Raw genomic sequence first — 26,781 nt, forward strand, 5'->3', positions numbered from 1 at the left:
GAACAAGAATCACAAATTAAAAAAAAAAAAAAGGAAGTTCAAGTTCATACAATAAAGAGCAAACATATGTAAATCATTACCCCCTAATAGATCCCACATGCTTCATAAATAATTTGAGTAAATTCACCATTTCAAATCCACAATAAGCTAACAGGAACCAGGATTTGGGTGGGAAGTGGGAAAGATGAAGACAGGAGGCAAGATTTGCACTAACATTTGAGGGAACTATGTTGTTCCCTTACTACTTGTCCCTTGTCCAATCATCATCCATCACAAGGATACTGTTACCCAGAACCAAAATTCTCATGATTTTATCAAGTGCAAAATCTGCTGAGGATGGCATCTACCCCAGTTTAGTGCCCAGGAATCCATACAGCACTCCCCTGGTGGCTGAAATTCACAGACACAGACATCCGAGAGCATACCTTTTTCTTCTTTTTACAGGTAATACTAGATTTCTTGCTATTTTTCCAAATAGATCTGAAGGTTTCTGAAGAGATTTGAGGAGTGACTGTAATTTTTAAGACTGGACATTTACCTGATGGGCGAAAGAACATAACAGTAAATGCGTAAGATATTTCACAACTCCATTTAATGGAGTAAGTCTGGGGCTTCTGAGAGGGGCATTCTCCCACATTCTTATTAATTGGGCAAAATTCCTTTCACTTAATACCTTTTTCCTATATCTATATCTATATAGTTGTTTCTGTATTTATTTTGAGAGGGGGAGAGGCAGACAGAGAGGGAGAGAGAGAATCCCAAGCAGGCACCACACCCTGTGGGGAGTCTGATACTGGACGTGGGGCTTGATCTCACAAGGTCATGATCTGAGCCAAAATCAACAGTTGGAGGCTCAGCGGACTGAGCCACCCAGGCACCCCTCCCTCTTAATGTGAGTGATCCATAACAATTTATTTCTGTAATAACTTCTTACCCTAGTCCTTTCTTTTCCATTCCTACTGTCATATGTTTACCTGGATAATTCCAGTGGCCTTCTAACTGGTCTTCCTAGCCTCAGACTTTCCCAGCCCCAAATCCATTCTGGGCTCTACTTCCAGATTAATCATCTGAAAGTGAAATTCTAATCTTGTCTTTCATTACCTCTAATACTTTATTGGCTCGTCATCTTTTTTTTTTTTTTTTTTTTTTTTTTTTTTGAGGGGGAGAGATTGAGCATGAGCAGGGAAGGGACAGAGAGAGAATCCTAAGCAGGCTCTGCACTGTGAGTGCAGAGCAAGATATGGGGCTTGAACTGCGAGATCATGACCTGAGCAGAAATCAAGAGTCACCACTTAACCGACTGACCTACCCACGCTCCCCTGGCCCTTCATCTTTAGTGGATGTCTCTTGGTTTTTCTTGTCCAGCTTGCATTTTAGCTGCTTTCTGGAACAGAATCTCGAATTTACTTTGGGGTTCCACTCCCCTGTGCTCTCAGGCTAGACAGGCACATAACCCAAATCTGATCAATTAGTGGATTTATTCTCCCTGGCACAGTGATGTGTTAACAGCTATGCATGTGACTCATGATGGTCCAATGAAATCAGGAGAAAGGCTCTTTCTTAGATTAAACTGGCACAATGTAAACTTCTAGCTAGTGCTACCCAACTTGTACTGTGTGGGAAGAACCTGCTTGAGAATATAGTCAACACAGAAGCAGAACTTCCAGGAGATGAAGGTAGGTAGTGTTATTTGAGCCCCTGAATCCACCTGGACCTGTAGCTAGAACCACCCATGGGCTTTTAGTTATATGGGTCAACAATTTGTGTGTGTGTGTGTGTGTGTGTGTGTGTGTACTTAAATCAGTTTGAGTTGGTCTTGTATCACTTGAGACCAAGATTTCTCACTGATTTTCCTATAAAGACCTGCAATATTGTGATTAGAAGAAATATATATTTGGTCATCCATATTTCTCATATATATTTGGTCTTTGTCCGTGGTTCCTGGCTCCCAAACCCTTGGAATTTCCTGAGCAATAAGAGCAATGGGAGCATCTCTTCTTATAACATTTGGTCTCTTAGGTGTATGTAGGGGAATGGGTGAAATAGGTGACGGGGGTTAAAAAATACACATCACGATGAGCACTGAGTAATGTAGAGAATTGTTCAATCACTATATGGTACACCTGAAACTAATATAACACTTATGTTAGCCACACTGGAATTCATTTAAAAAAGAAGATTTGAAAAATATAACATTTGGTCCCTTGTTCTCAGTTCCTGAAAACACCTTAGAGCCACAAAGGGGAAATGGGTGCCTTATAATTCATAACAAGCCCCTTTCCACCACACCGGAGTTTATGATAACGAGGTGATTTTTGGATAGCACCTAAGGATGGGGCTGGTTGCCAAGGGAAACCAACCATAAATAGAGGGTTAAAACCTTCAGTCCTACCCCCTGATTTCCAGGGAGGGGAAAGGGGCTAGAGGTTGAATCAATCACCAGTGGTCAATGATTTAATCAATCATGCCTATGTATGAAACCTCCATAAAAACCCAAAGGACAGGATTCAAAGAGCTTCCAGGTTGGGAAACCAGAATGCTTCTGTGTGCCACCATGCTGGGCCCCAAACTCCATGAGGACAGAGCTCCTTTGTTTGAGACCTCACCCTCTAAATATCTCTTCATCTGGCTATTGATTTAATATCCTTGTAATAAACCAGTAATCCAGTAAATAAACTGGTTTCCTGAGTCCTATTAGCTGTTCTAGCAAATTAATAAAACTCAAGGAGGGGGTCATGAGAACCTCAGATTTACAGCCTGCCAGTCAGAAGCACAGTAACAACTTGGACTTGTGATTGGTGTCTAAAGTGGTGGTGGAGGGGAGGGGATAGTCTCGTGTGACAGAGCCCTTAACCTGTAGAATCTAATGCTATCTCCAGATACGTAGGGTCAGAATTGAGTTGAATTGTAGGACACCCCGCTCACATTTGGCAGTTGTTTCGTGGTCAGGGGAAAGACCTACGCCCACACATCAAAACTGGGGTCAGAATAGTAAGACTCAAATACTTAGTATGCCATTCCGAGAGCCTGTGTCAGCCCATCTTTCTTTTATTTCCCATGGCACTTGCCCTTCTCCCCCTTCCTGTTTCTCATCTAGCCAATGTCCAGGTCCTGCTTGTATCACAGGTGCCTCAAGCTGTAGTTTGTGGAGGCCAGGATACACCAGGAAGAGGCTAGAAGCAGACAGGTAAGTAAGACATATGGTTGAGAGGAAAATTATGAACCTTAAAAATAGTACTGAATGTCACCTCCAGAGGGTCAGTTGAGGTTGAAACATGAAAATGGTTGTAAGGGTGTGAGAACAAATCAGGCTGGGCACAGTAAAAGGTAGTGGAGGGCAAGGTGGATGAATATGGATAAGGGACCAGGAGGTATAAGACAATACAGTTTGTAATTTCAAGGCTTGGAAAGGGCCAGAAACCATGTCGCTGGGGGCTTGAGTCGTACATATGTGCCTGGAAGAGAAGCAAAGTCAGTGTCCTATTTGGATCTTTTCCTCTGGTGAGCAGTGCTTATTGATGCTTGGTGTGCTGGGGTCATTCCATCCTACATACAGGTCATCACAAAAAATCAGGTGGGGTCGCAGGGAAAGTTGCTCTGGAACCTCAGGGTGGGGCTGGGCCATAACAAAATCTAGGGCAAGAAGTGTCCCAGGAACGTGCCTAGATTGAGAGGTTGAGCAGTAGCCCTTCATGTTTCCTGGGTCTGATTTTGGCCCAGTGTCTTCCATGTTTCCTTGTAGAGCAGCAGGTTATATAGACATAAGTCTGCTAGGTGACATGAGGGACCATGCCAAATGTCTAATATAGACCTTGGTGTCTCACTTGGGCCACTCCAGAGGGGTCACTGGCTGCAAAGGCCTCTTTGACCACGTCTAGGGTAGAAAGGACCAGTGGACCTATTTATTGCAATCTAAAAGAGCTTAAGGCAAATACTTCTAGTTCCCTGCCTAATATCTTTTCTGACTTTATTTTCTTTCTTTCTTTCTTTCTTTCTTTCTTTCTTTCTTTCTTTCTTTCTTTTCTTTCTTTCTTTCTCTTTCTTTCTTTCTTTCTTTCTTTATCTGTTTTGAGAGAGAAAGAGGGAGAGAGGATGTGAGCAGAGGAGGGGCAGAGAGAGGGGAAGAGAGAATCCCAAGCAGGCTCTGTGCTGTCAGCGCAAGCCTGATGTGGGGCTTGAACCCACAAATGGTGAGATCATGGCCTGAGCCTAAACCAAGTCAGGCGCTTAAATGACTGAGCCACGTAGGCGCCTCTGACCTTATTTTCTAACAGAGCTCACATTTTTCTTATGGCAGCAATGTTCCCAGTTAAAAATTAGGGATGAGCATGTGACATGCTTCTGGACAACTGCAAATAAGCAAAAGTCGCTAAGGATTTCTGAGATTCCCTCATACAGGTACCAGCACTATCTCCTTGTCCCTTTCTTCTTCTTCTGGTCTGGAATGGAGATGGGAGGCTTTCAGTGAAGCAGCCACCTTAAAACTATGAGGATAAAAACCACCTGCTAAGGCAGATGGTGGAGAAAGAGAAAGGAATGATGTTGGGGCACATCTGTACCTGCTCAGTCTTCCTCTACTTGATTAAGCCACTATAGCTGGTTCTGTTCCATGTAGCCAAACATCATCTCTCACTGATGCAGAATTTAACAGCAAATAGGTATAAATCATCGTCATGGAGAAAAACAAAACTCAGAGTTATTTAAAAAAAAAAAGGCAAGCACAAATGTAGAGGAGGACAGAGCTTCAATAGGAAAACAAGGTCTAAAGTCTTGATCACTGTGAAGCTGAGGGAGCAGTGTGGGATGCATGGGTCATCTGTGAGTAGTGCCGGGGGCTGCAAACCACTTAAAATGGGGCCAGGAGTATGGCAGGCGGGGCCAGCTTAAGGCCTCAGAGGATTCATGTGGCAGCCAAACTCACAAAAGACTGTCATGTTCCCTGAACACCACACTTTTGCTCATCCTTTTCGCTTTTCTTTACAAAACTCTAGCCATACGGCAACACTCTATAGCGTGTGAGGCCTTCAGTTCCTTAGTGGAAGCTGAGGTGATTTCAGATAGTATTAGATATTGACATGGAATTATATAACAATGAATCACATGGTAGAAAGCTATGCACTTGGGGTGCCTGGATGGCTCAGTCAGGTAAGCGTCCAACTTCAGCTCAGGTCATGATTTCGCGGTTCATGGGTTTGAGCCCCACGTTGGGCTCTGTGCTGACAGCTCGGAGCCTGGAGCCTGCTTTGGATTCTGTGTCTCCCTCTCTCTCTCCCCCTCCCCCAGTCTCTCTTTCTCTCTCTCTGTCTCTCAAAAATAAACATTGAAAAATATTTTTTAAAAAAGCTATGCACTTTTCAATTCTCTAAAAATGTAATCAAAGTAATGCATACATATAGCTAAAAAATCAAACAGGCCTAAAAAGTTCATACTGAAAAACAATAGACCCTTTCCCTTCCCTCAGGCTTCTTCTCCAAAGAAAACCACTTTTAACTCATTCAGCTGTTGTTTTTTTCTTTTGTATTATTATTTTTTTTGGTTTCACGTTTTTACTTAAATTCTAGTTAGTTAACATATAGAGTAATATTGATTTCAAGAGCAGAATCTGGTGATTTATCACTTACACATAACACCCAGTGTTCATCACAAGTGCCCTCCTTGATACTCATTCATTCAGCTGTTCTTCATGAGATTTGCTGCCTTACTCCAAAGAAAGTGCTTTTTATATTATATGATATTTCCATTAAACGTTTTATGTATTGACTGTTATCCCATCTTCTCACCAAACCTCTCAACAGTTCTATTTCAAAATTTTTAGTTAAATCAACACTTGTTGTATTGACTGGTATGGTCATATATATTTTGTTCACAGTATTTTTCTTACTCATAAAACTTTTAAGATTTTATTTTTAGGTAATCTTTACACCCAATGTGGGGCCTGAACAATATGAGATCAAGAATCACATGATCCGACTGAGCCAGTCAGGTGCCCCAATTATATAACTTTCTTCTGAGTTAATAGTGTTAATTTTTCATTTGCACAGTTTCCTGTGTACCAATTCTAAATATTTCCCCCAATTTCTTTTATTTTTCATACACCCATTAGTATTTCTTGCAAAATACTTAAGTATTTCCAAAGCTCGATTCAGTTTTTACCACAGTATTCCTCCTTTCCAAAGTCTTCTATTTTTCTGTCCATTTGGACTAGTTCTGACCTTCAACCATCATCTGGGATTCTGTTTTCTTTTTCTCTTTTTTTTTCTTTTAAGTTTATTTATCTTGAGAGAGAGCTCAGGGGAGGGGCACAGAGATAGAAAGGGAGGTAGGGGAGAGGAAAGAGAGAGAGAGAGAGAGAGAGAGAGAGAGAATCCCAAGCAGGCTCTGCACCATTAGTGTGGAGCCCGATGAGGGCTCAATCTCACGATCCAAACGGTGAGATCATGACCTGAGCCAAAATCAAGAGTCACTTAACCAATTGGACCAGTCAGGTGCCCCTGGGACTCTCTTCTCTACTTTTCTGTATTGGTTCTCCTGATTTCTGGATTCTGGATTCTTCATCTTTGTGGTTTATTCTCATTTTGCTCAAATGTGTTCTCTGGGAGCTTCCTAGGAAACAGAGGAGGCAAAGAGTTCTAGTTCTTGTGTACTGAAAACTACTTTATCCTCATACTTGGTTAGAAGTTGGGAATGTATAAAGTTCTCATAGAGTTTTCATGGCAGTGCCTCATTGTTTCTAGCTTCCGGTTAGAAGTCTGAGGTCATGCTAATTCTCAGTTCTTTGTACGGAATATACAGTATTTATCTGTAATTGTTAGACTTTTCCCTTTATTCCTAGTGTTCTAAATGCCATGGTGATATAGCTTTTATCATTCACTGTGCAGGGCACTCAATGGGCTCTTTCAATATACAGATTTATGTCTGTTAGTTCTGGGAAAGTTCTTGATTTATTTGATAATTATTTGATAATGCCCTCTCCCCACTTTTCTCTGTTCACTCTTTCTGAGCTATGAGTTAAATATTGGTGTTCACAGACTGATCCCCTCTAATATATTCTAATTTTTCATCTTCCTATTTTTGTTCTACTTTTTAAAGCCTTGTTTGAATTCATCTTTCAACATTCATTTTAAAATTTTTATTTTGGCTATCATTTATACTTGCCAAGAACTTTTTCTTATTTTCTGATTATTCTTTTTTCATAGCATCCTGTTCTTGTTTCACAGATGCATTATCTTCTGTTTCACTGGGAGGAGTCATAACTAATTTCTTAATTTTCTGTATTGTCTCTTTATCTTCAGAGTTCCCTTTTTTCTCTCAGGCTTGGTTTCCTATATCAAACTATTGCCTCAAGTATCTGGAGATGTTTGGATTTCTGTTCACAGTGAAGCATGAGGCATCCAAAGGCTTATGGGAAGCTCCTCTGTAGGAGCAGGGCTTGCTTACCTGCTGGGCTTCTTTGAATGATGAGGGCATGGCCAGGTGTCAGCACCTGTTTTTCCTTTCTCTGGGCCTATCCAGTTTTCAAAGAATACCCCAGTCTTCTACATGGCTTTTGGCCTCGGAAGCAGGGCAGACAAAGAAGGCTGCAGTAATGGTAAAGGCTGTGTCCCAAGTGTTGAGTGTGCAGAATTTTCCCTAATCCTCCTCTTTTCAGCTTCTTCACTCTCATTCTCTGCCATGCTGGGTGTGCTGGGTCTGCTGAAAGGCTGTTTAATTTTTCTAGGGAAAACTCCCTAACTGGTCTTCCTTCTTCTGTCCTCACCTCTCCTCCAATGTATTTTCAACATAGAGCTAGATTAATCCTGCTGAGATGTGGGTCAGATCAGGTCACTCCTCTCAAAATTCTCAAATGCCTTCCCATTCTCAATAGAGTTAAAAACTAAAGTTATCATAATTGCCTAGAAGTCCCCTTGCCCTCCATGCTTACTTCTTGGATTTTTTTTTTTTGTCCTATGACTCTCCCATTACCTCTCACTCTACTCCAGCCATGTTGGCTTCCATACTGGTTTTAGAACACACCAGGTAGCCTCCTGCCATAAGCCTTTGCACTCGCTGTTCGGCTTACCTGGAATTCTCGTTCCCCAGATACACATGGCTTGCTCCCTCACACCTTCTGGCCTTCACTCAAATGTTTCTTCTTCGTACAGCCTTCTCTGGATATCCTAACTAAACTCCCAACCCCTGACATACATGCTTTATCTCCTTTTCTTGCTTTATTTTTCCCTTAAGTATGATCCCCATCTGATATCCGATATACAATAATGTGTATTTTACTTCTTTTTATAGTTGGTTTACTGTCTGTAATTCACTAGGAAGTAAGATCCATGAAAGCAGGAATTCACTGCTTAACTCAAACAAGGCCTGGCATTTGTGGGTTGTCCTGATCAGATGGAGTAGCCATCAAATGTGGGGCACTCCGATTGGGTGGAGGCCAGGGGCACAGGCGATAAAAGAGTTCACCCAAGGCAGAACAAAAGAGATAAAAGTTTACTGAATACATTGTAAGGAAGCAGTGGGCAAGACAGCAAAGGAGACACTGTAACAAAGCACGGGTGAGGAGCCACAGTTACAGGGCACAGTGAGGAGGTAGGAAATGTATGGAATTTTCCCTTTTTGATAATTTTAGGAACTGTGCCCACTGGTAATTGGTTAGTTAGGGCCTATGGTTATTTAGAGGTGGGTCGCTTCGTGAGCCTGTTTGCATTCAGCTCAGTGGTCACCGTGGGCCCTTTGGCCTTGCTCTACAGCATTAATAAATTCATGTTGAAATAAATAAATAAATCAGTAAGAACGAATAAGTGAAACAATCCTTAAGTATTCTGGTGTGTTTTTTTTTTTTTTTTAATTAGTCAAAAAGCAACCCTATAAGATGTAGATAGTTCAACCCTCTGCTAACCTTTTTTTTTTTTTTTTTTTTTTTTTGTAACAAGTGAGGTTGCTGATGTTTCTGAGGAAGCTTTCATTGTGTGTGTTCCATCATTAAAGGTAGTTCAATAAGAATTCCTTGGTAGGCAAATAAATTACTTTAGGCTATTAATTTGGATTTCATGAAAGAAGTAGAATTAGAACTTAGCTTGTTAACTTGCAAATGATAAGAACACAAAAGCAATCAAAAGAAGAACATTAGTTCTATAATCAGTGATATCACTCATTGTTTTTAATGTTTAAAAGGATACCATTAAGGCTAAATGGCAAGAGATTTCCCTGTAGAATCCAACCAGCTAACCCTGTTTTGAGGAGTCTTTCTAACAATCTGAGGTGCTCCATGGAAACAAGTCATAATTATTTTGGTTCAAAATATGGATGTATTAAAGCTACTCATGATATATACTACTATATTTGGGAAATTAATACTTCCTTGAACTATAAGTTGTTTTTAAATGCTTTTTAAATGAGAATCTGTATTTTCAGGTGGGTATTTCATAATTATCTTCCCTACTTATGCAAATTGAACTATTTACTAAGCAAGCACAATGTTTTGCAGCTCCAAATAAGTACTCAATGAGAATCATTTTCCGTCAAATCATCTGGGACTGCCCATCATTAGCACTTAACTACAATAAAGATCAGAACACTGCCTGTGGTATTTTATAATATCTTTTGCCACAGGGTATAGTGAGTAAGTTACTCCCATACTAAGGAAAACCAAATGAAATCATTAACCTGCTTTCAGTTTATTAAGCTCAAATTAAAGTTAAGTTTAAATTATTTTTAATAATTCCATTGAATTTGAATTCAATTCAAATGGACTAGGAAGATGTTTTGTTTCTCCAAAATAAAGGGATAATTTAAAAATCTTGGAATCATTTGATTGGCTTGTGAAGAAATGGCAGTGCAGTAGTTTTAATCTTTTATTTTTATTTTTGAGAGAGAGACAGAGAGTGTGAGCAGGGGAGGGGCAGAGAGAGAGAGAGAGAGAGAGAGAGACAGAATCCGAAGCAGGCTCCAGGCTCTAAGCTGTCAGCACAGAGCCTGACGCGGGGCCTCAAACTCATGAACTGTGAGATCATGACCTGAGCCAAAGTCAGACACTTAATCTACTGAGCCACTCAGGCACCTTGGTGGTTTTAGTTTTAAAGTGGTGATTACTTCACTATTGGTGAAGTAATAGTGTAATTCTTGTAAAACTGCCACTGTTTAAAAAAAAAAAAATGCAACCTAAAACTATGCCATGTCTCTAAGATCATTTTATTGAAGAGATGACAAAGACCAATACTTCTACTACTTAATTCTCTCCACATAACCTGCCAGATAATGCACCAAGATTTCTCCCCCACCCTTTTAAAAAATTTTTATTTAAGAGAGAGAGAGAGAGGAAGAGAAAGAGAGAATCTTAAGCAGGCTCTGAGTGGAGCCTTACACGGGGCTCCATCAAAAGACCCCAGGATCATGACCTGAGCCAAATCAAGAGTTGGACACTCAACTGACTGAGCCACCCATGTACATCTCTTTCCCCCTTTTAAACACTGAATTTGGATGTTCAAATCTGTTTATATGTCTTTCATTGAGCTTTATTTAAAATGGCGTTACTTCATCCCTCTGTCAGCTGTAAGTATGGCTATCGTTAATTCTGGTCATGCATATTAATGAAAGGAAGAGGGCAGCGTTGGCCAATGTGTAATAAATAACTCATTCCATATGTGAGTCTCTCATTTTCAAAGGATTACATGGTCATAAACCACCCTTACTGCTCTCCCAATGCCAATCAAATTGAAGTCATCTTTGATGGTCCAGAAAGCACATCAGAATCTTATGAGAGATGTCACCTGAGTTTTCCAATTGCTATCTGGAGGAATATCTGCAGGTGGGTTGGGAAGGAGAATAGAGAATAGGACAGAGTCCCTCAGAGAATAAGTGAGACTCAGAGAAGAGAGGGAAAAGAAAGAGCAACTGAGAAAATTTCAGTCTAATGACAATCGTTACAGTAGCCCCATCCCCCACCCCCTCATCCGGGCTTTCTCTTTCCACAGTTTCAGTCATCGGCGGTCAGGAAGCAGATGAGTTTCCTTCTGAGGAGTCATCAGAAGGTCAGTAGGAGCTTAATGCCTGTCATTCTCCTCACTTCACCTCCTCACGTAGGCTTTGTTATTTCACATCATTACAAGGGTGACTCCAGTACAGTAAGATATTTTGAGAGAGAGGCAAGCCATTTTCACATAGTATGTATTTATTTATTTATAGAGCATGAGCGGGAGAGAGAGGAAGTGGGGGAGAGAGAATCTTTTTTTTTTTTTAAGTTTATTTATTTTTTGAGAGAGAGAGAGAGCACAAGCAGGGGAGGGGCAGAGACAGAGAGAGAAAGGGAGTCACAGAATCTGAAGCAGGCTCCAGGCTCTGAGCTGTTCGCACAGAGCCTGATGTAGGGCTCGAACCCATAAACTGTGAGATCATGACCTGAGCTGAAGTCGGACACTTAACCGGCTGAGCCACCCAGGCGCCCCAAGAGAGAGAATCTTAAGCAGTCTCCACACTCAGCATGGAGTCCAACGCCTCAATCCCATGACTCTGGGATCATGACCTCAGCCAAAATCAAGAGTTGGACACTCAACCGACTAAGCCACCGAGATACTCCCACATAGCTTTAATTACAATATACTATCATAAGCATTCTATTTTACTATTAGTTATTATTGTTAATCTCTTTCTGTGCCTAATTTATAAATTAAACTGTCATAGGTATGTATTCATAGGAAAAAACCTAGTACATACAGGGTTTGATCCTATCTGCAGTTTCAGGCATCCACTGGGATCTTAGAACATGTCCCCCACGCATAAGGGGAGACGACTATACTTAGGTCAAAGATGACATACGACATCCTAGAAGTTCTTGAACTCTGTGCAAATCACTGGGCAAATTGGTACAAGGGTAGGCGGTTTATGATAGTGCTCTTGGTTATCACTTAGCTCAGACCAGTTATTTAATGAAAAAAGTAAAGCAAGCTGTGAGTAGAATAGCATTTAGGAGTGAATGGACAAGTGGAGGGGAACACAAACTGCAAACACTCTACCTGTCTTTCTGGCTCTTAATGCTTCAAGTATGTCAGTAGCAGCCATTTCTCCCAGGACATTGTTTCCAAGGTCAATTTCCCTTAAGTGAGCAGAGTATTTGATCAGGCTGGACAAAGAAAATGACAAATCAAAATGGCAATGTTACTCAAAGAAACTCAATCCACTTATTTTGGAGTATGATCTTTCTTCTTAGGTCCTCAATACTCTCCTTGACCCCACTTCCAAAGATGATGCACTGACCCAATTTGAAAACTGAAGATATCCTGAATTCAGGCTTTTCCAATTTAATCTCTCTAGATTGGATGGCCCCCTTCAGCAAGTTGGTAGGATAAAGACTTAGTTGCCTTCAATATTCCATTCATTTATTTATTCATAAGATGTGGGGGTTGTGCAGGGTTTCCCAGTCTTTTAGATTTTGCACACCGGTAAAATGTCAAAAACTTGGGAGGGAATGGTTTGGCAACTTTTAGTATGTCAAATAAATAGCAATTCTCACCTTGTCAATAAATAAAAGAACAAATATTTTTACATGAAATTAAGAAGGGCATAGTCTCAAAATAAAGGATTGCGTTTAAAATTGAGTAAGTTTAGCTTTATGAAAAATGAACACACCATCTGTCTTTTTTTTTTTTTTTTTCTAATCTCTTTGAGGATTATTGAAAATTCCTTCATGCCCTAGCACTGGCCTGACAACTGGTCTTTGGGAATCTCTGGCATGATGAGTGGACGTGAAATCTGGGTGAAGGCCTGGGTTCCTGGTTAGCTTATACCTCCTGTCAACCGTGTAGTCATGGGCAGGTCATGTGTCCTCTTGGGTCTCACCTTTCTCATCTGTAAAACTGGCCTCCAAATTGGCTGTTCTGCCTATTTCATAAGGTTGTGGTGAAAACAGAACGAAGCAGTTCCTGTGAAAGTATCTTGCAAAATGCAGTATCAATGATGCTATCACACTGAGTGCAGGCTTATTAAATGCATATATGTCTAACATTGCAGAGATCAAAGGAATTTAACTCATGGCCTCTGCTCTGAAAGAAATTATCATCTGACTTCCAATAAAACAATTTTGAGTCCTTACCACACACTGAGGATATGAAATTTTAGTTAGGATCAGTAGTGAATATAAGGTCATTCTCTTGCTCCCTGTACACATTTTCTATTGATTCAGCAGCCAGAATTCAAGGGTGGGGCTGAGTGGTTCCACCAGACTCTCCCTCTCAAAGGTCTTGCTCTCCAAAATAGCCTGTCTAATCAGGACTGGCCTGGCTTTGGCTTCCTGAACTGCCTGCCTATATCCAATTCCTTCAGGTAAGATGGGTGAGAACAGGGATGCTTCAGAAGGAAGCAGGAAGAGAATGAAGAATGTTGAAGACGAACTTCACAAGTCGACAATTTTACATCTAACTCTGATTCCAGAGGCCAAGGATTTAATCACTATGCTATTCAGCCTCGCATGAATTACGGTTCTTTATACATCAGATGTGATCAGGGCCACCCACATGCTTAACCACTTGCGCCCAGCACAAATGGGCCTTCCAAGGGTAGGAGTGGAGCTGAAATCTGCCAAGCTTTGCTGGTCAAGTCCTGGGCCCTGGAGCATAGACCTAGAAAGGTTAACCTCCTCCCACTCATTGGCCAGAGGTGGTACGTTTTTTAACTCATCTGCCCAGAGAGGCTCTTTTTCTAATTTGTATAAAGGTACTTGCTGGAGCCCTAGGCACTATATTTAGCACCTTCCATGATCTAATTTAACCCTATAAGAATCTCTTGAGTTAGACGCTATTATTATCCCCATTTTTACAAAAGAGGAAACCGACTTACAGAGAAATTATGATAAAAACATAGGTTAAAAGTAAGAGGACAGAGAGAGGTATGTCATATTAACATTAATCCAAAGAAAGCTCAAGTGACTATATTAATATTCATCAAAGTAGATTTCAGAAAAGGGAATATTATCAGAGACAAAAGAAAAATATTACTAGGGACTCCATAATGATAATATGAGCCAATTCTTCAAGCGACTTAATCTTAAATATTTTGCACCCAACAAAAGATCTTAAAAATATATGAAAGAAAATTGATTAAACTGCAAAGAGGTATGAACAAAGTCACAATTCTCCTCTCAACAACTGATAGAACAAGTAAACAGAAAATTTGTAAAGATACAGAAAACTGTAACAATGCTGCCAACCAACTAAACTTCATTGACATTTATTCACATTCCATCCAAAAACAGCAGAATACACATTCTTTTCAAGTAAACATGGAACATTTACCAAGACAGATCATAATCTGGGCCATAAAACAAGTATGTTCTCCAATCACAGCAGAATTTAATAAGAAATCAACCAGAGAAAGATATTTGAAACATTTACAAATATGTGGAAACTAGGCCGACAGGTCAAAGAAATCAAAAGGAAAATTAGAAAATGGTTTGAATTGAATGACAGTAAAAATACGTATCAAAATTTGCAGGATACAATTAAAAAGTCCTTGGTATTAATATAACCATTTACATTAGAAAACCAAAAAGTTTAAAATCAGTAACTTAAGCTTCTACTTTAATAAATTAGAAAGAAAAGCACATATTAAAGCCAAGGTAAACAGAATAAAGGAAATAATAAAAATAAGAATATAATGCAATGAAATTGAAAAAAACTAAAACATTAGAGGAAACCAAAAGTGAGTTCTTTGAAAAGGTAAATAAAATAGATAAAATTCTAATCACATTTATTGGGGGGGAAAAAGAAAACAAATTATCAATGTCAGGCACAAAAGAGGATACATCACTGCAGATCCTCCAGATAGGAAAAGGATGAGAAGGAAATATTATAAATAACTTTAAGGCAATAATTTGAAAACTTAGCCAAAATGAACAAATTGCTTGAAAGACATAAACTACCGAAGCTTAACACCTTCCTCCCCAAATAACCAGAATAGCCTTCTATCTACTAAAGAAATTGAATTTGTAGTTAAAATCTTCTCATAAAGAAAACTCCAGGTCCAGATGTCTTCACTGGTGAATTTCATCAAATATTTAAAGATAAAATAATGCTGATTCTACACAAATTCTTTCATAAAATAGAAAAGGAGGGAACACTTCCTAACTCATTCTGTAAGGCCAAAATCACCTTGATCCCAAACCAGAGGAAAACATTACAAGAAAGGAAAAGTAGAGACCAATAGTCCTCATGAACACTGATGTGAAAACTCTTACCAAAATGTTAGCAATATACAAAAGGATAAACCATCAGCAATACAGTAAATCTAACAATATATTAAAAGGGTAATAAAATGAAGTTTATCAATATAATTATTATAAAAATAGCAGCAAAGTTATCCAAGTTGGAAATTCCTAACTTTCCTAAATAAAGAAGTAAAGCATATTAGAAAAAGAATCTCTAGGAGCGCCTGGGAGGCTCAGTCAGTTGGGAGTCCAACTTCGGCTCAGGACATGATCTCACATCTCGTGAGTTCAAGCCCTGTGTCGGGCTCTGTGCTGACAGCTCGGAGCCTGGAGCCTGCTTCAGATTCTGTCTCCCTCTCTCTCTGCCCCTCCCCTTTTGTGCTCTATCTCTCTCTCAAAAATAAATAAACATTAAAAAAAAAAAAAAAGAATCTTTTTCTGGTAAAATAATAGCCATCAATCAAGACCTCAAGTTTCCAACCTTGGCATGTTCTGTTGCCCTTGATTACCCTAAGGTGCTATAAGTACTAATATCCTTACATGGTATAACCTGGAGTCTTCTACTGGGCAATCTTTCCTATTGTGCTGCAAATGCTGACTTGTGGCTTGGCCCACTGGGTATTTGGATTCAGGAGAGCTGGAGAGAGAGATGTCCAAGGTTGTCAGCATAAACATGGCAAGAAAATATTCTGTTTTCCAGGAGCTTTAGAGAAATGCTCTTTCTGCCTAAGTAGTTTGGGACAACTTTGTAATCAAAAACAAAAAAGTGCTCACACTTGAGTAGTCTGCCTTTCTTCCTCAGGTCACATAGCTGACTTTAGGGGAAAAAAATCTAGAGGTCATAACTCCTGCCTTTCCTCTGTTGCCAACTTCATAAAATGGGGCTTCTAGTGAGGTCTTTGGGACCACTATGTGGGCTCACATACAACTGTCTGCCATTTTTATGATTTCAGGATTTTCCTTAAGATCACAAACCAAGACCAAGGTGGGTCCCTGCTTTCCTCTCAGAGCTAAAAACCCTCACTTAGCACTGTTAATAAACTGCAATTACATTGTTGTCCCTACAATTTAACTAAAGCACTGAGTTTTAGAAGGTGAACAAATAAAACCTCTTAATTTTCTACTCACCATGTTAAAATTTGAGTGAATTCCAACAAGCCATTTTCTCCTTCTTTTCCTTTTCCATCTATGCCATTATCTGCCAAATACAATTTCACTAACCAAGGACCAGCCGAATCTTTAATTTTTTTGATTCCTATAAGAAAATAATAGTATTTTGTTATTTTTAGATAATAGCTCCCCCACTTACCACCAGATAAGTTGATTTTATTTTTAAGATTATACTTATTTGACTTGTGTGAGTAGATTTATTTTGGAATATAGTCAAGGAAATAGATGTAATTTAAGAAATCCTTTAAAAAAGTACTCAGTACATCCTTTATTCTTTATAATAGCAAGCCCCAAATTGCTCTGTATGAAAGGAAATCTCACTTAAGATTTAAATTGTTGCCTTTACTTTGGCTAAAGACGAAAATCAATGTTTCTAGAAATTTCCTAGTAGAAGATAAGCAAGTTGTTCACTGATCCTAGGGAAGTGATAGTCCTTACCCAGGGATTCAGAATCTGCAAAGTTGTCACATTTTTTGAACTCTAGGAGGACAAATATGAAGTAGAAAGAACCATCTTGCCTTTGTAGACTTCATGACTGAGGTCAGTGGTCCTGGAATCTAATTTACCCCCATTGGTCCATTCAGCTTTTATGAAGTTCAGTGTCACTCAGTGCTATGGAATGGCATCATGTACACATTTAATTTATACCCATTCAAGTTTAGGAGTTTGGCAAAGAGAAAGACAGGAAGAGGATGGAGAAGAATAAATAGCCATGGACCTGCCAGCTAACTCACTCAGTAAGTGTGAGATGGGAAATCTGAGTTTCTGGTCCCAAAGCCAGATTGCCTCCAAGTGTTTGAAATTATATGCTTTGTGTACAATATAACCCCCTAAACACTAGGCAACTACTTCATCTGGGGCTTAGCTAACAAACAATGACCTGTTCCAAAGTTGGCAAGAAACTGCACGGGACTTGGAAATAATATACCTCTATACATTTATTGTGTGGGCAGTTTATTTATTTTTTAACATGAAATTTATTGTCAAATTGGTTTCTATACAACACCCAGTGCTCATCCCAACAGGTTCCCTCCTCAATACCCCTCACCCACCTTCCCCTCCCTCCCACCCCCCCATCAACCCTCAGTTATTCGCAGTTTTTAAGAATCTCTTATGGTTTGGCTCTCTCCCTCTATAATTTTTTTTTCCTTCCCCTCCCCCATAGTCTTCTGTTAAGTTTCTCAGGATCCACGTAAGAGTGAAAACATATGGTATCTTTCTCTGTATGACTTCACTTAGCACAACACTCTCCAGTTCCATCCACGCTGCTACAAAAGGCCATATTTCATTCTTTCTCATTGCCACGTAGTATTCCATTGTGTATATAAACCACAATTTCCTTATCCATTCATCAGTTGATGGACATTTAGGCTCTTTCCATAATTTGGCTATTGTTGAAAGTGCTGCTATAAACACTGGGGTACAGTTTAAAGGATTGTAAAGAATCATTTAGCTATACACTGATTTTGCCTAATATGCTGACTTGAGAACCTAATCCCAAGGGCTAGACAGGACTCTTCTGTACTTGAATTCATTCAACATTCAACACATTTTTTTAAAAGAGTATGTTCTTTGTTTAAAATTTTATTTATTTATTTTGAGAGAGATAAGGATAGAGAAAGAGAGCAAGGGAGGAAGGGTAGAGAGAGAGGGGGGGAGAGGGAGGGAGGGAGGGAGGGAGGGAGGGAGAGAGAGAGAGAGAGAGAGAGAGAGAGAGAGAGAGAGAATATCCCAAGCAGGCTCTGTACTGTCAGCACAGAGCCCGACGTGGGGATCAAACTCAAGGACTGTGAGATCATGACCTGAGCCGAAGTCAGATGCCCATCCCAGGCGCCCCTTCAACAGATATTTTTGAGCTCTACCAGATGTCAGGCACTGTCCTAGGTGCTGGGAATCCAACAGGGAACAGAAGAGACAAACTCCCTGCCGTCTGAAGATGACATGAAGTGATCGCTATCTAGTGTGTAGGAAGAACAAGGAAGAGAGAAGAGTCAATGATAACCAAGTATAAGTTTTCAATTCATGAAAGAGAATGACTTTTTAGGGCAAGGTGATATAGCTGGACTTTTTGTTATTTTCCTTCAAAACACAGTTGGAGGGATGAAAACTAGCCCATCATTTAGTTTCATTGGGGGTAAGCCTAACTTGTCCAAATGTATTTGTTCTTATATCCAGGGCATAGGAATGATGGCAAATGACAGCTGTTATAAATAATTTAACAGTGCTAATATATTAGGACAGTATCTGACACACTGTGGGTGTTTAATAACCATTGAACAAATGAATGAATCAATGAATAATATAGAGTGTAATCATACTGTGGAAACTTTTATCTCACTGTTTATTGTTTTTCCAAGTACAAGGGAGCTAATAATGCCTTGAGACCATTTATGAACACGAATAGGATATGATTTTTCTATTTATAAAATCTCTTCACAAACATAGTGCCTTTGAAATGTTAAGTTTACTGCTCAGAATAATTAATGATGTGGATACTGATCACATGTGGCACTCGTTTCTTATTGTCCCCTTCTTGCCAGAAAGCAGTGGTGATGAAACATGAGGCCAGTGGAGCTAAGGCCAAAGGCCAAATTCCTGTGCAGTTGCTGAGCACTAGAGCACTACAAGGAAAGAAACAGTTTTCGCGAGTCTACCCCTGCCACCCCACCGACTTAGCCAGCACAGCACAAATGTATGCAATCGGAGAGGAAGGGGGCTTCCGGGTCTGTGACTGGCCTGGTACAGCTTGCATCCCCAGGGGAAAAGCAATCCAAATTCCTCTCCAACTGGTGGAAAGCAAGGTTGCAATGTCATCTCTGCCCATGAAAAATAACCAATTTGGAAAGTGCTGGTCCAAACCATTCTGCAGAATTTAGGGAGTCACAGTGCCCTGTCAGAGGGTAGGAAGGCTGATGTTGCTTAGCACAGGGATTTCCTCCTTTGGGCCTTTATCCAAAATTCAAGCAGAACCAAATACTTTTCTCTGAATAGTAAACAAATTCCTCAGAGTAAAGAAAGGTGAGTACATACTCAGCCCCTGGTAATACTTGATCCACCCCAGCTGTATTCATCCCAACCTATTTTCCCCTAATCTTAACATTTCTTTAAAACAAAAACAAGTTCACAATGACTATTTTAATTTACACTCCTCTGTCTCCGAGAACTTAGTGGTGGCACAGCAATGCCAATTGTGACTAAGAGGCAGGAGGGTGTAGAGAAAGAATCCCTGGGTTTAAAACCTCTCTCTAAGAAACTCTGTGGGACTCCCCAGAAAGCCACTTACCTTCTCTGAACCCAAGTTTCCTCGCTGCTCTAACAGAGATAATACTCATTTCCTAGATGCACTGGGAGGATCGACTGGGAAGCATGGTGAAGTAATGGTTGTAGAGGTACTTAGTACACAACAAATGTTACTGCCTGTCTTCTCAGTTTCATTTCTGGAAACTGTAAGTCAGTGAAACACTGGAATGAGAGCGGCCCTGCTAGAAAACCTCCTTGTGGAAGGTATCTCCCCTTCTGCCACCGCCTCCCTGAGGATCAGATACATACTTCTTATAATTGCACACCTCCTCTGGAAGCCTCTCCACAGATCCGTCTGGACTCACCCAACCTTGTGCTTCATCCCATTTTCTCTGTGGTTAATTGCCAAGATCCCCCAACCGTCCCTGACTGCAGAATCTTTCACCCTCATTGAACTGGCTATCTGGTCCTTTCAGATTTCCCTCCTAAATATACCTGGACCATCTTTCTATCACTGCACTCTGCACTTTTGCTCCTCATGTCTGAACTATCGTGACAGCCTCCAAACTGGTCTGTGTCCCTTCACCCAGACGTCCCTTTTTCCAAAACACATGCTGCAATGCTGCCCAAGGTTCTTTTCAAAAATCCAATTCTCATCATGTCACTGCCTTGCTTCAGAGGAATCATGACTCTAACTTTGCACACAGCAGAAACCCCAACTCAACTGCATTCATGGCTTTTTGGCCACGTGGGTCCTCTGGCCTTTTCAGCTACACCTCCAGCCACTCTCTCAATGACCACTATGCAGTGAACATCACACTTCCCATACACTGAACACTCTGTGCACTTTCACCCCCTGAGCCTTTTCTCATGTGGTTTCCTTTGCCTAGAATGCCCTCTCTTTCCCAGTTGATAAACCTCTTTTCAGTCTTTCTGGAAAGAACTCTATTTCCTATGTGGGCCAGTACTCAAAGGTCAAGTGTAAAAAATTTTCATGGAACCAGAAGTTCCCCCAGAGAGGTTCCTCATTTTTTCCCCTCACTCTCTGGTGTCTCCTGGGATCACCAGGACAGCTGCGCATTGCATATTCTCTTGGATCACACATTCTATTTGGCTTAAGAACTACTCAAATGTTCATCTAAAGATGCCAGGTCTGAGCAGGACCTTCTTCTTAATAAGGCTGATTAAAAAAAAAAAAAAAAACAAAACTTGCTCAAAATAGTTTCCTTCCATCAACAAGGAATATGTGTGATTTCCTATGTAATTACCAGAGATTTATAAACCAGAACACTGACTGCAGGACTTAAGGAGGCAAAGTGTAATTAGTGTTGGGTGATTCATACCTTGGACCTTGGAACATGTCCACAAAGGTTTCCATTGTTTGACTATCACTCCAGGATAAAATCCCAAGTAAAATAATTTCAGGATATTAATCAGTAACTTCTTGATCTGGAACCAATAAAACTGTTTTGAAGATTACATCTTGTCTTTTAAACTTGATGCTTGCATTCCTTAATGCCAAAGTATTCCTATGGACCACGGCTATGTTATAAACAATGCCTTCTTTGGGGATGTGAATTTGGCACTTGGGTGGCATTGGTACTGTAGCAAAGATCTGATCAATCTCAAGCTTGTAGACTGACCATTTTATGGTTGGATTTTGCTCTCAGTACATGTCTAAGTCGTGTACTGGCCCTCCTAGTCCTAAATCCTTGACAATTAAGACACCTAGAAACTACAGTGTGGAGTTTGGGCTAGGAAACAGAGCAGGCCCAGGTGACAGGGCACGCCTGAGTCCTTGCTGAGTCTTTTAGCAACTTTTGGGGCCTTGAGGTGACATGGCAGGACCTGCTGAATGGGGCTCAGGGACGCTATCTTATCTGCAGAAGACTATTCCTGATGACCATTCGGTGACCTCCCATCTTTTGCCATATTCTGGCTCTTTATGGACCTGACAGGCTTGTGATTAGGCATAGGCCAGAACAGGTATCACTCACTTGAGTGTTAATCACCCTTCAGACCCAGGGTTCCCAATTCCCACAGACCCCTGGTACAGAGCCAGGGGGCTCAGACATAGGCCAGACTGGGTCTGGAAGAGACAGAGAAGCTGGAGCAGAAACAAGCCTGGGCCCTGTTTGTTCTGTGGTTTCCGAGGCAGAGAAGAGGCATCTAGGAGTCTCACTCTGCCTCCTGATTTTCTTCACTGAGCAAAATAAATCAAGAGTAGGTGATCTGATTTTCTTTTAATTCTAAAGCAGTGGATCTCAAAGTGGGCTAACAGCATCAGCAACACTTGGGAACTTGATAGAAATGTAAGCTCTCCAGCCTTACCTCTGCCTACAGATTCGGTGCTTTGTGGGGCAGGGCCCCACAATCTGTGTTTTAATGAGCCTACTGGGGGCCTCTGATGCTGCTTGAGCTTGAGAACCACTGATCTAATGAATCTTCATATTCAGTGCTGCTTTGAGGCAGGACTGGCTTAGATGAACAGATGTCTAAATTCTGCAGGCACAGAAATGGAATACTTTTCCTCTTTTATCAACCTACAACTGGCTGCTAAATGTAAAATCGTCAGGTTCTTGTAATTACACGTTTCAGGAGGAATAATAAAGGGTGTCAGGCTTCTGAATGGAGGTTTTGATTCATACAGTATTGTGAGTTCAACTTTCCAAGCAACAGGCCAAAGCCTCCTGTCCACAAAGGGGCAAGCATACAAATAGTTTGGCTGTTTCCAATTGGGACCAAATGGAAACCATCTGGACTCCACCCTTGAGAGGTTAATATAAATCAGCTCCATCTGACCCTTTATTTTGATGCAGGTAGAACTCTTCTACCAAAGACAAAACTCACCCCCAACCAAATACCTTATGACTGAAAGTAATTATCCAATGTGGGAAGCTATTTTTTCACTTGCTTTGTGAACTCTGGAAAACGGTCTGCTCTGACAAGAAGCTATAAAATAAATATGTATTAAACACAGGATTTTTTTTTCTATTCATTTGAGGCACAGAATCCCTTGAGAGCCAAAAGACTTTAATGGCTCCTACTGTCTACTGGATCAAGTCCCAACTCTGGGCCTGACATGCAAAGTCTTCCTTAATGTGACCTAGCGTTTTTGACAGGTCCACCCACCCACATCCTCTTGTTCCAGCTAAACTTGTAGGCTTGCGGGCTTGCACCGTTAAGCCTCTCTCCTCTCTCAAATCCTTCTTCCTGTAAGTCCTTTCTTTCCACATGTCAACTTCTAACTCCTCTTCAGTTTCACCCCTGGGGAACAATGCCCTTCTCTGAACCCAGTGTCCATCCCTGGGTTCTCTAGGTTCACTGGGTTCTCTAAACCCAGTGTCCATGTTTGGCCCCTGGAAGATGCTGCCTTGTGTGGCTATTTGTTTTCCTAGATGTGTATCCTGTTTATAAACTACATTCTGAGCCCCCCCTGTTATGAACTGAATTGTGTTCCCTCCCCAAATTCCTATGTTGAAGTCCTAAGTCCCAGCTCCTCAGAATGTGATCTTTTTTGGATGTAAGGTCGTGGCAGATGTAATTAGTTAAGATGAGGTCAGACTGGAGTAGAGTTGGCCCCTAATCCGGTATGACTGATGTCCTTATAAAAAGGAAATCTTGGACACAGATGCACACAGGGAGAATGTGTGGGGAACATGAAGGCCAAGGTCGGGGTGATGCTTCTATAAGCCAAGGAACACTAGATTGCCAACAAACCACCAGTAGCTAGGAGGCAGGCATGGAACAGATTCCCCCTCAGAACCTCTAGAAGGAACCAGCCCTGCCGACATCTTGATCTTAACTTCCAGGCTCCAGAACTGTGAGACAATACATTTCTGTTGTTTAAGGTCAAAAGAGGCAAGCCTGATATTTTTGTGCCAGGTTTTAGCAGCTGAAAGGTATTATTGTGACATGGGCCTCAACAAAGCTGTTATTTAAAAGCTGGAGGATGAACAGTTGTATTGCTCTCTTTTTGACCTTTCTCTCAAACTATCTACCTTCTTGAGGGTTACACATTTCCAGGGCCTACATTAGGGTGGGAGGTTGGGGGGCTTGGGTCAGGGGGGTGGCACACAGGAGGTGTCATTCACGAAGGCCTTACATTCAGACTCTGCTGTCATTGCCTATTGAGGTTATGCATGCATTCTCTGTGTTTTTATATGTATTAGAAGAGTTAGCTTGTTAAACATAAAGACTAAGTATTATGAAATTTTTTAACCTTCTTTGCTTAAAAAAATTTTTATTTTTAATCAGGAAGTCCCAACAAATAGAAGTGGTCAGAACCTCTCTCCAGCCTTGAGAAGTCTTGAAGTTCCCATACAGATTTTGACCTTTGGGTCTTGGTGCAATGTCAAGTTAACTGCACAGCGTGATACACAGATTCAGTCTTTGTCCTCATTACCACTTTCTGCTAGGTCTATATGGAGAGTTAGAACTAGTGACCCAGCAGTCCTCTGCCTTCAGATGTCATCTGGCCCAGTGTAAGGACTGTCCTCTGTAGGGCCTTCTGCCTTGGAGACCAATGATCATCCTCATCCCAAAAGGAATGACCAAAAATCAACTCCTCCGAAAGGATTTTTGATTGAAAATATCCCCAAATGGTAAATAAATGTCTAAAACAAGTGATAACCTAGAATGGCTCTTGTTATTATTCTTTTTTTTTTTTTTTTCTTTTAGTAGGTTTTCCAAAATCTACTAGCACTACCCAGTGGAAAGACTGTATTTATACCAGATGACAGAGACAGGTCTGATAAATTTTCTCACTTTTCACTTTCATTTGGCTTTTTAGATCCTAAGAATTTGTATTTACCTAATTAAGAGAGATTTCGCAGAGGAGACACAAGGATAATTTAAAAAATAGGAAAAAGACCACAAAAACAGATTAAAATTGAGAAAGAAAAAGGCACAGGGCAACGAGTTACATCACAAAGGCCTGTCACCTTCCGCACACTAATTGTATGAAAAAAATATATATATAGTGGACTAACACAAAACAACATGAGTTTAGGTTAGCCTCCACAAAGAGTTTCCCACAGACTGTGCTCATGACACCTCTAGTGATCATCTTGTGCTTATCTTTACTTTTTTTAATGTCTATTTATTTTTGAGAGAGAGAGTATGTGTGAGCAGGGGAGGGGCAGAGAGAGGTGGAGAGAAGATCTGAACCAGATTATGTGCTGACAGCAGAGAGCCCTATGTGGGATTCAAACCCACCAAGAGACCATGACCTGAGCTGAAGTTGGATGCTTAACCAATTGAGCCACCAAGGTGCCCCTTGTGCTGTGTCTTTATAACCTCAAAATGCTAAAGCTGGAGTGGAATTTAGGAAGCTGTGAGCGCAAATTCTTTGGTTTGCAGAATAGGATGCTGAGATACAGGCACCAGGGCAAGCGCTGGGCACAGAACCCATGTTCCCTAATGCTGAGCTTTGCACTTTTAATGCTTGGAGAGCTTCTCACTTTGTTCAGTCCTGCTCTGAGGTTATGGAGTTGGTGATTTCTTAAAATTCCCTCTAAATGACTCCGTTTCTGTGAGGGTAGAAGAGAAGTCTCCAAGCTGAATCAACCAGGTCCCGCTAGCTGTTTACTGCAGAGATACTGCCAAACAAGCCCACACCCCCTAATGGATGCTGGCTTGCTGAATGTGCCGAAGAAATCCCTCTGGTGGACAAGGCCAAGCTGTTCTGTGTTTGGTTTCCGTGACACCATAAGACACGGAGTCTTCTTTCTCTCCAAGTGAGTTTTTCCGTTTCGGGTAATTACTGTAGTAGCAGGACTGCACAGCCCAGGAAAGGAGGAAGCGATTTACAAATGAAGGAAGAGGGAAGGAGAGTTGAAGCGAGAACCAAGTACCTTTTTTTCTCCTCTCCTTCCCTGAAGCAGTTTTCCCTGTTTCAGCACCAGATGGCTTTGTAATCCGGTTCGAAGTTGAACTTGCCCTCTGTTTGGCTGCATGGAAAAGAAAAGGATGGGGAAAAAAGCCTGTTCAGAATTGTATGAATGGGGCTGTACACACTTTGCTATTATTTCCTTCATTTTATGTACACTTTGAGCAGAGATATTCTCGTGAGAGGATTATCCGGCCTATTGTCAAATCCCACTCATTTCAGTTCAGTTCTTTCTTTGTCATGTTTCTTTCCTCAAAGGCTTGAGGAGAGCATGCAACCAAGTAGGGCCCCAAGTATCATCCTAAAAGGCCTCTTGTACATTCTCCACGTTCCACAGCTGCCCTCTATAAAAGTGGCTCCAAACATCTGAGATTAGTAAGAATGTAGCAGAGAGGAGCACATTTTTGGCATATTTTTAAAAATATTAGTATATTATCACTCTAGAGTCATTCTAGTCCCTTCCTTTCCTTTCTCTTGCACCCCACATCCCAAGCATCAGGAAATGGGAGAGATGTGGAACATGATCTCCTCTGCCACTGCCCTTGTCTCACACTTGGGTAGACCCCTCTCACTTCCCACCCTCACTGCTCCCTGGATGAGGACAGCTTTCCAACAGGCCTCCCCACCCGGTCCATTTGCTATACAGATTGAGAGGTCTTTCTCAAACCTAAGTCCTAAGTAAGTCCTAACTCCTCTGCTCCCTTGTCACTAACAAGGCCCGTGATCCCTTGTCCCTGTCATCACCTAGGTACCCTTCTGCTCCCTGTGCACAGGCCTCTTGGAGACTTGGCGCAGGCTGTTCCCTCTGCCTGGCACGCTCTCCCCACTGGCAGGCTCACGCCCTCACCTCCTGGTCTGTACACAAATGCTGTCTTTTCAAGGAGGACTACATTCAACCATCTATTTAAAATCACACCCCAACCATCGTCCTTTCCCAGACTCCCAAACTTGCTAACCTTGCTCGCCACTTTTTTAAAGTTTACTTATTTTTTAATTTTTAAGTAATCTCTACACTCAACATGGGACATGAATTCATGACCCTGAGATTAACAGTCACATGCTCTTCGAATTGAGCAGCCAGGCTCCCTTTGACATTTTCTTTTTTCCATAGCAATGACCACCTTCTAACAAACTAGAGCATGTGTATATTTATTATGCCTTTTAAAGACTATCTGACTTCCCCACCCCATACATACACAGCGCATGTGCACACCCATGCACACACACGCACACGCACACGCACACTGCATTCCCAGCCCCCTCCTCGGGGGCAAGGACCTTTGTTTTCTACCCT

General features: G+C 41.1%; 1 protein-coding gene and 1 long non-coding RNA gene across 6 annotated transcripts in view; one reads left to right on the forward strand and one right to left on the reverse strand.

The window, feature by feature from the left end:
• LOC109260202 (uncharacterized) overlaps positions 1 to 26,781 on the reverse strand; it is a 52,877-nt gene that overhangs the window by 2,689 nt on the left and 23,407 nt on the right. Inside the window, exons 7-11 of one of the 5 annotated variants that reach the window (XM_053903764.1) lie at positions 25,453 to 25,548; positions 16,316 to 16,442; positions 12,003 to 12,109; positions 4,560 to 4,632; positions 435 to 538 (exon numbers count right to left, since the gene is read on the reverse strand). In XM_053903764.1, coding sequence (XP_053759739.1) covers positions 4,583 to 4,632; positions 12,003 to 12,109; positions 16,316 to 16,442; positions 25,453 to 25,548 — 380 coding nt within the window. In that variant the 3' untranslated portion in view covers positions 435 to 538; positions 4,560 to 4,582. Of the gene's footprint in view, positions 1 to 8; positions 539 to 4,559; positions 4,633 to 5,502; positions 6,604 to 12,002; positions 12,110 to 16,315; positions 16,443 to 25,452; positions 25,549 to 26,781 lie in introns of those variants that run through there. The other 4 variants (XM_053903762.1, XM_019438295.2, XM_053903761.1 and 1 more) reach the window with 4 other exon arrangements.
• On the forward strand, positions 23,337 to 24,229 carry LOC109260217 (uncharacterized). The gene is made up of 2 exons (XR_002076902.2): positions 23,337 to 23,420; positions 23,855 to 24,229. It is a non-coding gene; the product is annotated as an uncharacterized LOC109260217 (long non-coding RNA).

Source organism: Panthera pardus, unplaced genomic scaffold (genome assembly GCF_024362965.1).
Source record: "Panthera pardus isolate Hobbes unplaced genomic scaffold, ASM2436296v1 HiC_scaffold_16, whole genome shotgun sequence".
Classification (NCBI taxonomy): Eukaryota; Metazoa; Chordata; class Mammalia; order Carnivora; family Felidae; genus Panthera; species Panthera pardus.